Source organism: Marmota monax, unplaced genomic scaffold (genome assembly GCF_021218885.2).
Source record: "Marmota monax isolate L192 unplaced genomic scaffold, Marmota_monax_Labrador192_F-V1.1 WCK01_AAM20220418_F8-fsc00020, whole genome shotgun sequence".
Taxonomy (NCBI): Eukaryota; Metazoa; Chordata; class Mammalia; order Rodentia; family Sciuridae; genus Marmota; species Marmota monax.
The window spans coordinates 1,044,945-1,057,324 of NW_026692912.1; the positions used below are offsets into that span (position 1 = coordinate 1,044,945).

A 12,380-nucleotide genomic window follows, 5' to 3' on the forward strand; every position below is an offset into this window, starting at 1 on the left:
CCACAAATACAAGGTTTCTCTGATATGATCTGCTGGCACTAAAGCCTAGGCCTGGCAGCCTGAGTGGGCCTTCCTAGCCCTCTTTCTTTAGAATTGTTACAGCAGGGTTATAAAATTTACTGAGCTTCATGGATAAAAAACTAAAAAATCATATGTGTGGTTGGGCTTACTCTTGTAGGCAAGGGCTGCCCAGCATAACCTACCACATGGTATCAGGAAGCAGAAGAGAGTTTGGTGCTTAAACAAGACTCACTCTTCCTGCCTTAAGGAAATTGCTCTGGTTGCCACCTTTGTCATGGCATTTATCACAGTGTTTTGCAAATGTCTATCTTATCACCCCACTAAATTATGTGTATTTCTTGATGATAATTTTCTTATTCACCTCTGGAGCCCCAGTATCTATCACAGTATGTGACACAAAGAAAATATGCAAAAATACATGGAGAATTCGTGCTTATCTGAATCAAATGATTTTTTTTTTTGAGACCTAACAAGCATTTGCCCACTCATTTGCCTTTCTCATTTGTGAAAAGACAGCACAAAATGTAAAATGATTCACAATAACTGAAAAAATAATGTGGAGAGTATCATACTTTTTTTTTTTTTTTTCTTTTTTTGGTACTACCAGAGATTGAACCCAGGGGAATTTAATCACTGAGCCACATACCTAGACCTTTTTATGTTTTATTTTTAGACAGGGTTTTACTAAGTTGCTTACGGTCTAGCTAAGTTGCTGAGGCTGGCTTTGAACTTGTGATCCTCCTGCCTCAACCTCCTGAGCCACTGGTATGATAGGTATGGGATTACAGGTGTGCAATGACAGCTGATACTTTCTAATTCTATATTTCTTATCCCTGGTTTTGAAATATTAAAGCAAACAATCAGCATTTAAGTAAAGAACATGGATAAAGGATGTTCAAAGTGCAAATCAGCTTATAGCCTTATCATTCGGGTGTTTAAAGTACCATCCAAAAGCAAAACTGTAATGCTGTTTGTAGGTCATATTCATGACACAAACAGATGGAACTTTGTATTCATCCACAATGTTTTTCTATATCATTCACTCACAATGAGGCAGATTTGTGATACCTAATTTGTTTTTTTCTCTTGCTAATGTATTGGTATTATTGAATGGTGTTGATAACATTTTTTTATCCTTATCCTCTTAAATGTTTCCTTCATTATTTCTTATGTTAGAACCATGATTAAAAAATAACCAGGAGAGTATGTTTTCCAATTGAAGTGAGCATGTATATATTTGAACACTTGATGGCGCCAAATAGTCTTAAATATAATGCCCAAACTGTGAATTCATCAAATAAACTTACACTGTAGACTCCTAATTTTTTTTTTTTTTTTTCAGTTTAAGGCAGACACAACATCTTTATTTTATTTTATGTGGTGCTGAGGATCGAACCCAGCGGCCCCGCTCATGCCAGGCGAGCAAGTTACCGCTTGAGCCACACCCACAGCCCCTAAATTTTTTTTTAATAATGATTTTTAAACAATTTCAGGCTTAGATAAAAGTTGTGAATACAATACAAATAGCATTTTGAGTATGCTGTAGATCAGATGTTCCACCAACTCAAATAAGTTAGCATTTTCTAAAAACAAGAAAAATTAGGAAATTAAATGGACATATTTAGGAAAAATTAAATGGACATATTTAAATTACCACTTACTCCCATTGAAATCCTCATAATTATCTCATTAATGACCTTTATAATAAAAAGGAACATGTACTAATTTTCCTGTCTCCTTAGTCTCCTTCTGTTTGGGGTTTCTCAGTTCTTTTATTACTCTCATGACCTTGATACTTTTGAAGAATATGGTCCAGATATTTTGTAAAATGTCACTCATTTGAGGGTTTATCTGATTTTTCCTCATGTTTGATTCAGATTAAACATCTTTACAAGGAATACACAGAAGTGTATGCCATCAGGTGCTGCCTGATTTTGATTTGTCCCATTGCTGTTTATGTTCATATCATGAACTTGATTTGTTTTATCTACCAGCCTCACATTAAGTTTCTATTTTTTCCTTATTAACACCCAGTGTGAAGTTACTTTATAGTCTTCTTCAGACTTTTTTTTTTTTTTTTTTTTGCAGTGCTGAGGATTGAACCCAGGGACTTGTACATGCTAGGCAAGCAGCCTACCACTGAGCCACATCCCTAGACTTCCTTGTCAAACTTTCATTTGTTTTTATCAGTGTAGACTCAAGGTTTCCTATTTTATTTAAGGGATTAGATTATATTCTTAAAATTTTAACATAACAAGATGTTCTAGGCTTTTTATGTAATTTCCCCTCCCCAAGACTGGGATCAACTTTTTCTCTGATTTCTGGTTCTTTAAAGAACCTGTTTTAGTAAATTATTTTGCTACTGTGACTAAAGGACCTGACTAGAACAATTTTAGGGGAGAAAAAGTTTATTTGAGAGCTCATGGTTTCAGAGGTCTTAATCCATAGAAGGCTGGCTCCATTTCTTGGGGCTCAAGGTGAGGCTGAACATCCTGGTGGAAGAGTGTGACTGAGGGAAGCAGCTCCCATGATGGTGACCATGAAACAAAGAGAGACTCCACTCAACCATATACAGATAAATATACCCCAAAGTCATGCCCCAATCCCTACCTTCTAGCCACATTTTACCACTTCAGTTACCACTCAGTTAATCCCTTTCAGGATTAAATCACTGAATAGGTTAAGACTTTACAACCCAATCATTCTCCCCAGAACCTTTTTTTATTGTGTTACATGTGAGCTTTTGAGGGACATCTCACATCCAAACCACAATAGAAGCCAGAATCTGGTATCCATTGCTATTTGGTTTTCCTACACACAGGCCCTCTCAGTGGACAGGGGTATGGTGTGTATCTCTATATTTTATCTTTTTCTACTAAAATCTGAATTCACATCATTATCTCTATTCCAGGTACATTATAAATTTCAACTGAAAAACATAGGGTTCATTTTTGTATTTCTGGCTCCCTTTTTAACTTCCATTGTTCTTAGTATATTTACTTATTTGTTTAGTATTCCCATATATAACCAATCTCTTGACAGACCCCCTCCCCATGTGGATGTTTTTCTCACCCTGCCATGGACGTTGCTGCCCTTGTTGGGCTGCTCCTCTGTGTAGGCACCATTGTCACCCTACTCAGTCTCTGAATTCCTGCATCTGGCTGCTCACCTGCAGGGTGGATCTCCCTAACCCTGAGTGGCTCTGACATCCCATAATACTAGGCCATCCCTATGCACAAAAACCTCTATTGCTCTGCCCTCCCTAATGGCTCTTGCATTGAATAGTTCAGGAAGGAAGAAGAGGAAATTTTCTCCTGACTCTATTTACTTTTAATTATTTTCACAAATCACCTACAAAGTTCAGAATTAGGATACTATACATTTTTCTAAACTTGATTTTTTTCACAGGAAAAAAATGCATTACACAATAATTCATGAGCTTCACCAATTGAATTTCAGTGAAAAATCAAAGGGAATCTGGAAATATCTGGATAACTGACCTAGGAATATCTAGACAGTTACATTCTTGTTCTTTTACTAATTTGCTCGGAGATCTCCGGAAAATATTTGAGCCTTGGTTTCCTTGTCCATAAAATGAGTAGGTACATCCTATCATGTTATTCTTCTTTGATATTTTGGAGATCTTTCTGGATCCCAGGATTCTTGTCTGTTCATTGGCTAAACAGGAAAAATTAAATGGACATATTTAAATCATGATACTAAATTTTGTCTTTTTCAAGAGGCATAGACCATATCGGGCAAAGAAAACAACATATATAAAGTCATAGAGGCTAGAAAAATTGTAGTATAATTAGAAAGTTACATTTTATTGCTGCAAAATGAATTGTAAGGAGGGCGGAGGTTAGATTGGACCAATAGTAAGGGACCAGAACATAATGTCCTTGTCTCCTAGGCCAAATAATTTAGGTCTTTGTCCTGTAGTTAGTGAAGCATCACTGAAGAATTTATAGTGCTTTCCTCAGTCCTAAAACTCTAAACATGAAAAAAATCAGAAAAACAAGAAAACTGAGTAAATGATGATAATATTTATATAAAACTTCACCTTTTACAAGGCATTTTCCTCCTTAAATCTGCCCAGCAATCATGTAAGTATAATTATTATACTCAATTACAGATGAGAAAATTAGATCTAAGAGAGGTTTGTTTATTCTTTCATTCTCTCATTGATTCAACAAAAATGCAGGCTCTGTTCTAGTCACTGGGAAATATGTCATAAATAGCATGAAGTAACCTTCTTCACTGAACTTATTTTCTTCCAGGATTATATGCAGAAGGTCATAGCTAAAAAGAAATGATCATAAATTTGAACACATATAATTTGATTCAAAATCCTCTTTCCTCTTTACTATGCAGTTTTTAAAGGACAGTAGCATCAATGAATGATGAAAGCATCATTTAATTTATTTTGCTTCAGTTATACTTGTAACTATCTTAATTAGCCTTCTTTTCCCCCTAATTGCCCACCCTGCCAAATTGTGACTGGAAGGAGGAAGTTGATAAAAGTATAAGTGTATTCCTTCTTGATCTCTCCTAAAAACTACTCTTATATTCTTATTTTAATGTGTGACTAAGAAGTAACTATAAAACTTGATATTTATTATAGAAAATATATATAATATGGGGTTAATTACCAGATATAATTCAGATGTCACAGAAATGTTTCCAGCAATTTGGAAATGGCTCTAATAGCTGACTATTGTTTATTTAATCTGTAGCAGTACCTTGATGATAACACTGTGGAAGCTATGGTTTTTCGGAAGAGTGCTAAGGAATTATTGCAACTAGCAGCCAAAACGTTAAAGAAATTGGGAGTGCGCTTTTGGCTGAGCAGTGGAACTTGCTTAGGTAAAATTCTTCCTGCTTTATGTTTGTCTTCTCGTCATTTATCCTTTTTTGTCTTTAGGGATAACCAATTAAGTTGATAAAACATTAGTGACATTCACAGTGTAATATTTATAGACCGAGTAAACATTTATGCATGCAGCAAAGATCAATATTGATTTTTTTAAAGAAAATTAATTTCAGAAATATAAAGTAGAATTTTTGGAAGACTATGTTTGTATTTACCAAACAGTGTAAGTAACGTGTATAAAATTTACATCAGAATATGTATGGAGACTATAGTTCATTTTCAGGTAATCTTTAAACTAGCATTTTATTATTTCTATTCTAAAGATTGTTTTTTGCTTTTTAAAAAAACTCATATTTTTTTAACTTATATATCTAATGAGAGGAAGAGTGAAAGGGGTGTCATAAGGTATACAGACCTTTTCCATATCATTCAGAGTATCACTGATTAGATAACATTATTCATCAGCAAGGGAGAACTACAGACTTTTCTGTAGTCCTTAGACAAGTTGCTATTAGAATCTAAGAAAAATTTTCAAATCTATGACCACTATTCATTAGATCAGACTTCTTTGGAATTTAGAATTATTTAGAATCTTAAAAGTTGTTCTATTTTTGTTTCCTGTTATTAAAACTATGGTTGATTGTAGCTGTATTCATTGTTTCTTGATTAGAACTTCACCTTCTGCTTTCATAGAGTTGCCATATAATTTATTGTTCAAATAAGGATACCTTTGAGAGTGAAATGAAATGCCATAGCTATTTATTCTGGTACAACAGGTATAAACTCTGATATGTGGTTATCCTTCTGTTGGGCCACATTGGACGATTACATGATTCTTTCTATCAAGGAGCTTACAACTAGAATAAGCTAAAAGAGGAACATTGCTCACACAAGTGTTTGGTATTTGCTTTAAGGTTTAACTGTAGAAGCAAAGTTGTGTTATAGTCTGTGTCATTAAAAATACTTCTTGGAGCTGGGGATGTGGCTCAAGCGGTAGTGCGCTTGCCTTGCATGCATGCAGCCTGGGTTCAATCCTCAGCACCACATATAAATAAAGATGTTGTGTCCGCCGAAAAATATAAAATAAATATTTTTTAAAAATTCTCTCTCTCTCTCTCTCTAAGAAAAAAAAAATACTTCTTAAACATTTTTGTCATAGCAGGGCATGGTAGCATACACCTATAATCCTAGCAACTAGGGAAACTGAGGCAAGAGGATTCCAAGTTCAAGATCAGCCTCAGCAACTTAGCAAAACCCTGTCTCAAAATAAAATATAAAAGGGGGTGGGGATAAAGTGTCCCTGGGTTCAAAAAACAAAGTAAACATTTGTCATAGTTTGTTTTGACTTTTTAGACCCATGCTTTTCTTGATTTAAGAGTATTTTTGAAATAAGAAAGTTGTATTAGATGAGCCTTCCATTTTTTATAGTTTATAATTATTTATTAGATTATCTTGGAATTCCTATAGCACTGTCTATAAGGATAATTGTTGATACTTATTTAGCAATGTCTGTTAGGGTAAATGTGGAATATTGTTTACTTTTAAATAATTTGGATGGAAAGATTAGTAGGATAATAAGGGAAACTCAGAAGTCTTCAGTAATTTATTTTTTTAGGACAATGCTCTAGTATCTTAGTGAATAGACATAATAAACATTTTAATATCTTTTGGCAGTGTGTTGAAAATTGAAGCTAATGTTGCTCCTTTTTAAATATTATCCATCAGAAACGAGCTATTCAGAGCTGGTTAATTCTATAAATATTGACTCAGGAAAGGTATAATGATTAATAAAATTAAGTGTTTTTAGCACACCTTAAAAGAAGCCTCCATCACTAAAATGTCAATGATTAAACATTCTGAACAGCAACTTAACTTTTTAAATGGATGGCCCATTATGGGTTGGAAGCTCAATAATGGGCCATTTATTTACTCATATAAATGCCAATTCTCTTTAAAAAATGAAAATAAAGTAGATGACCCAGTTAATACATTTAAAGCTAATGATTTATACAGAAATTAAATATGTCATGAAAGGTTATGAGAAGTTGAGTGCTCAGACCAGTGAAGAAATTTAGATAGACTAGATAGATGGACAGATTCCTATACCTGAGTCATTTCATTTGGAATTTAATTTTCTAAAAAATAGTTTTGAAAAAGAATTCTCAGTCTAACCCTGTGAAGTAAAATCCATTGTTACAAAGATCAGCTATTATAATGACCAATTTTTAAATTTAAATTTTTAATAAAAATTATGTTTTGTTTTAGGATGGTATCGGCAGTGCAATATTATTCCTTATAGCAAAGATGTTGACCTAGGGATTTTTATACAAGATTACAAATCTGATATTATTATAGCATTTCAGGATGCAGGACTTCCACTCAAACACAAGTTTGGGAAGGTCAGTAACAAAACTTGTCTTTATTTTATAAGTGACATATCTCAATGATAGAGTTGATAGTATGTAACTCAGACATAATTTTTTTTTTGTTTTAATATCAATAGTTTATTTTGGCAAGTGTTGCTGGTATAGATGTAGCAAATTTTTTTAAAAAATAAGTGAGTTGAGTAAAATATTTTAAATATAATTGGGGGTCCAGTTCTGAGTAGATCACTACATTTGCCTAAGAAAACTGCTCAATATGAAAAAAAATGGAACACTGCACAATTTGTGTGTCATCATTGCACAGGGACATGCTAATCTTCTTTGCATTGTTCCAATTTTAGTATACGTGTTGCTGGAGCTAGCAGTGCTTATATAATTTTGTCACTCCGTATCAATGGATTCAATGGATGTTTGTTACCACTTGTGATTTCTGCACGATTTAATGAAAAGCTTGGAAAATCTGGCTTTTAATCTATCAGAGAGGAAAGAAGGATCTTGGACTCTTGTAAATGAATTTATTGTTACTTTATTAGGCAATAATAAAAACTTAATGTAAAAAGTAATCCCATCCACTTTATCTGAAGTTATATTGTTTCTCATTAGTCATTTAATTTTATGTTTATCTCTGAATTAATGTCATTATAATTATCAACACAAAACATTTCACTGATTGCTAGGGGGTAGAAATTTAGAATCATTTTAAAGAAGTACTTCAATTTCTTGTTTATCTCACATGTCTTAAGTTATAGCAGTTTCCTCAGAGGTCTATTTCTCAGGGATAGGATATTATGGTGAAGATAAAATGTTACTCCAGACAATTTGATTTCTATGCTCCTAAGCCCATGACCCTTTGTGATCATCTTGCTCTTAATTTGCCTGTCCCAGGGGAAGTATTATCCTGTAAAGCAAGTAGAAATATATTTAGTCTCTGGAAAATTATTTCTTTCATCAAAAATAATCATCCTATTTTTCTAAAAAGGTTTAATCAGATATTTTCCTGAGGTCTAAGTCAAAGCAATAGAGCTTTTGTCATTTAACATTTACTGAACATTCACCATGTCTGGTACTGTTCTCTGCACCTGGAACACGAAGATGAATAAATTACAGTTCTTATCTTTGAGAAGCTCACTGATTTGGAGGGTGGAGGGGACACAAATTTTTATGTCACTACTAATGAAATAGACAGCTATACCAAATCTGATGGACACATAATTATTTATAGGATAAGTACTTTAAGGAAATCCTCTCAATTTTTTTTCTGTACCTTAATTTTTTATTTATTCTTTTATCATGTATATAATGTAATGATCTGTGCTAGTATGTGGTTATATGAAATGCTGCTTTACTTACTTATCGATTGATTATGATGAGAGACTTATTTCCTGATTGTTTTTCTTGGTTATTAAGGAAGTAATTTTTCTTTGGATCCTTTCCTTCTTTAGTCAGAAAGGGACTCTGGAGCAGAATGTTTCCATTTTCTCTGCAGTGATAATTTTAACTACCATAAGTCATTTACTCTGAGTTGTCATCTGTTGTAAGAAACATTATTTTTATGTGCATTTAAGAAATTAAACATTACTACTGATACATCCTAATTTCAGAGGTGCTACAACTTGAAAAAAACATGTATCTTAAAATTAATGCTCTGTATATATAAAAGATAAGAATCCTTTTATTTTTCTAAATTTTTTTTTAAATGTATTGCCATTATTTCAATCTATGAAAGTTTTCATCTTCACCCTAGGTGGAAGACAGCTTGGAACTATCCTTCCAGGGAAAAGATGATGTAAAACTTGACATTTTTTTCTTCTATGAAGAGACTGACCATATGTGGAATGGAGGCACTCAGGCCAAATCAGGAAAAAAATTTAAGTACGAATCAGATAAGTATTTATTAAAAGTGGCTATAGAAGTAATTTCAGAAAGAAAAAAATAGGGGAGGGCTAGGGCTATAGCTCAGTGGTAGAGTGCCAGCCTCGCGTATATGAGGCACTGGGTTTGATCCTCAGCACCACATAAAAATAAATAAGTATATAGTGTCCACCTACAACTAAAAAAAAAAATAGTTTTGAGGCTGAGATTGTGGCTCAGCGGTAGAGCGCTCACTTAGCATGGGCAGGACCCGGGTTCGATCCTCAGCACCACACGAAAATAAAGGCATTGTGTTGTGTCCATCTACACTTAAAAAAATAAATATTTAAAAAGAATAATTTTTAAAAAACAGGGGAATAACTGAAAGAAAAAGAACCCACATTTGTCAAGACTCCATTATTTAGTTTATGCTTTCTTAGCTTACCCATAGAGTCTAGTTATACCCGTGAAGGGAGAACCTCCTAAAAGGACAGTCTGGGAGGAGGAAATATTCCTAGGTTTATCAATTGAAGGAGTCATGATCAAAACTCTGAAGTCATCAAAAAGAGAATATCAAAGCAAGGAACACAAAAATCAAGCTCAGAGAATAAAGTAAAAAACACTGCCCATCACAGTTATAGGAGTCTGATAATTATATAGGAATGGGTTAGGGTTGGTAAGGAGATAGTCATGGTGAAATGAAGTTTAAATGAAGTTTAAATGAGTGCTGGGCAAGCTTTAGAAATGTGCCTGTAATATAGAAATAAAGAATATACTTTGGCCATAACAGCTACCATAGTTTATCAATGAATGATGTAACAGTATTTTACATGTGACTAATAAAGGGAAAACACTGTTATATGACACATGATTCACAGATTGGGAAGAGAGGTGTTCAGAATTGATGAAATTTAGTATGTTAGATTGGTATCATTAATACTTAAATTTTTTAAAATGCTGACCTACTCAGACTCTTATATTGGATAAGACAAAAATGACATTAGAGTACCTGCTCTCTTCTGTAATGCACACCATCCACGGAGTGGGGTAGAATGGAAAGAGAGAGTGAGCAAGAGCACACCAGCCCAAAGAGCATAGGCTTGGGTCAGGCAACCCTGAGAAATTTCATCTCCACCCTAACTTTGACAATTCAACTTCTCTGAACATGAAGTGCCTCATCTATTAAATTTAGGTAAGAACTACTGTATCAGCACTGTTCTGAACACTGCTATAGCACTGTTTCAGGCACAACCCAACCTGAGGATCTGTGAGGCTCTGAGAACTTGAGTGTTATTTGTTCAAGTAAATGAAGCAGTCAGACAGCAGTCTGTATCTAGAGTTCAGACTTTTAACCACTATTCACAATATCCCGTACATAACTTAGTGCTTAGTACTTAGTAAGTTAGCAGCATTTAGGGACTTATTGATATTGTTATCTAGTATTATTAATTTTATGATTACAATGTGATCACTATCATTAGTGCCATTATCATGGTAGTCACGTGACCCAGTGGCATAAATTTACCTCACCAACTACCTGAGATTGGGGCTTCTATTAGTTAATATATTTGAGCCATTGAACATAAAGGAGAATTCTATAAATAGGAAGGATTTCCAGACTCATCCTGATTTCTTCTAAGTACATTGACCCACCCTCCTGGGATCCCTGAATTTTTATCTGAAGGCAAGGAGTCTTTATGTAAGATTGAACTTGTTCTGAAAGTTTGAGAGTAGTTCAAACCTTTTTTCAGAGTCATAAAGCATCCCCAAACTGATGCTGATCCTAGAGCACATTCTTGAAGCTTTTATTATAGTTTTTCTTTTCTTTCTAAATGACAACAAACTCCTTTTTGCTGGGTAAACTCTGATTCAAAGAATTAGAAATTAGTAAATTAATGAATCAGAAATTAGTAAATTAATAAAACAGAAATTAGTAAATTAATAAGTATATATTTGACTGTCATTGCGGCTAAATGAACATGAGGGTTAAATGTTTTAGACATTCAACTATAGTTTGCTTAAAATATGAAAGAGATGCCAATTTTAATATATAATTAGGGGGTTTTTGAAAAATTTGTTTTAAAGTATAACAATAAAAAATAGTGCATGGAGCCAGTGTGCTTGCTTTAGAATCCCAGCACTACATTTAACCAACTACATTACTTTGGGCAAGTTTTTTCATCTTTTTCCAGAGTTTTCCCAACTGTAAAATGGAAATAATATGATAAATTGCCACATAAAGTGATTTTAAGGATTAAAACAGGTAATTTTTAAAAAAGAAAGCTATGAAGAATGACAAGATGCGTGGAGTAACCAGGCTTTGTGGCACACATTTGTAATTCCAGTAGCCAAAAGGCTGAGGCAGGAGGATGGCAAGTTCAAGGCCAACCTCAGTAATTTAGTAAGGCCATAAACAACTTTGTGAGATCTTGTCTCAAAATAAAAAATAAGAAGGGCTGGGGGTGTGACTCAGCCCTCTAGGGTTCAATAACCAGTATCAAAGAAAAAAAAATGTCATGAATGCTAAGTAATTGTTACCTGTATTATTATTAGTAGTACTAGTGGTAGTAAACTATTCCTCCTCTTAGTCTTATGAGAAATGTACAGATTAGAGATCTGTGTAATTATCTCAGTATGAAAGTGCCACATCTGTTCTTAAAGAACTCATACAAGAGTGCCACCCTTTTTTTAAAGAAAGATAATTTCTAGAGCTAGTATTAGAGTCCTTTTGTTCTTAAATTTCCTTCTAAGGGGTGAATTTTTCTTCTTACTGACATGATATGAAACTCACAAACCTCAAAAGAACTGTTCATTTCCAACCACTACATTTCTGGATAGAAAAAGCTTCTTTCATTCTGCTTCAACTGCTCTTTATAGTAGCAGTGTTTGGGAAGTGTGAAGTGTTCTGACTATTTAACAAGAGAAATGAGCAGTGATAGAACTGTCTGGACAGATGGTGTGAGTCCCAGATTTTCTATCACGTTACTGTGACCTTAAAAGACAGAGAAAAGAACAGGAGATGGCTGTGTGAAATAGTTTCTTTGGAAGATTCCCCTAGCCATATGCCATTTTCATTCTTTTCGGCACTGTTTACTTTAAGGAAATCTATTTTTAACACTACCATTCCTAGGGGGGAAGAACCCAAACCTTTAAAACTAATGTAAGGGTCTTTTTATCTTTTATAATACTCTATTTTTTATTCATGTGTAGTTCATGCTGAGAAACATAATAGAAAGTGTGCCATTTTTTAA

At 33.8% G+C, this 12,380-nt stretch overlaps 1 protein-coding gene and 1 non-coding gene across 17 annotated transcripts in view; one reads left to right on the forward strand and one right to left on the reverse strand.

Moving 5' to 3' along the window:
• Fktn (fukutin) overlaps positions 1 to 12,380 on the forward strand; it is a 95,478-nt gene that overhangs the window by 32,871 nt on the left and 50,227 nt on the right. For 14 of the 16 annotated variants that reach the window (XM_058581608.1, XM_058581603.1, XM_058581604.1 and 11 more), the window contains 3 exons: positions 4,758 to 4,887; positions 7,160 to 7,293; positions 9,023 to 9,150. In XM_058581608.1, coding sequence (XP_058437591.1) covers positions 4,758 to 4,887; positions 7,160 to 7,293; positions 9,023 to 9,150 — 392 coding nt within the window. Of the gene's footprint in view, positions 1 to 4,757; positions 4,888 to 7,159; positions 7,294 to 7,619; positions 7,784 to 9,022; positions 9,151 to 12,380 lie in introns of those variants that run through there. The other 2 variants (XM_058581610.1, XM_058581611.1) reach the window with 2 other exon arrangements.
• On the reverse strand, positions 7,539 to 7,641 carry LOC124097539 (U6 spliceosomal RNA). Its single transcript, XR_006853274.1, has one exon. It is a non-coding gene; the product is annotated as a U6 spliceosomal RNA (small nuclear RNA).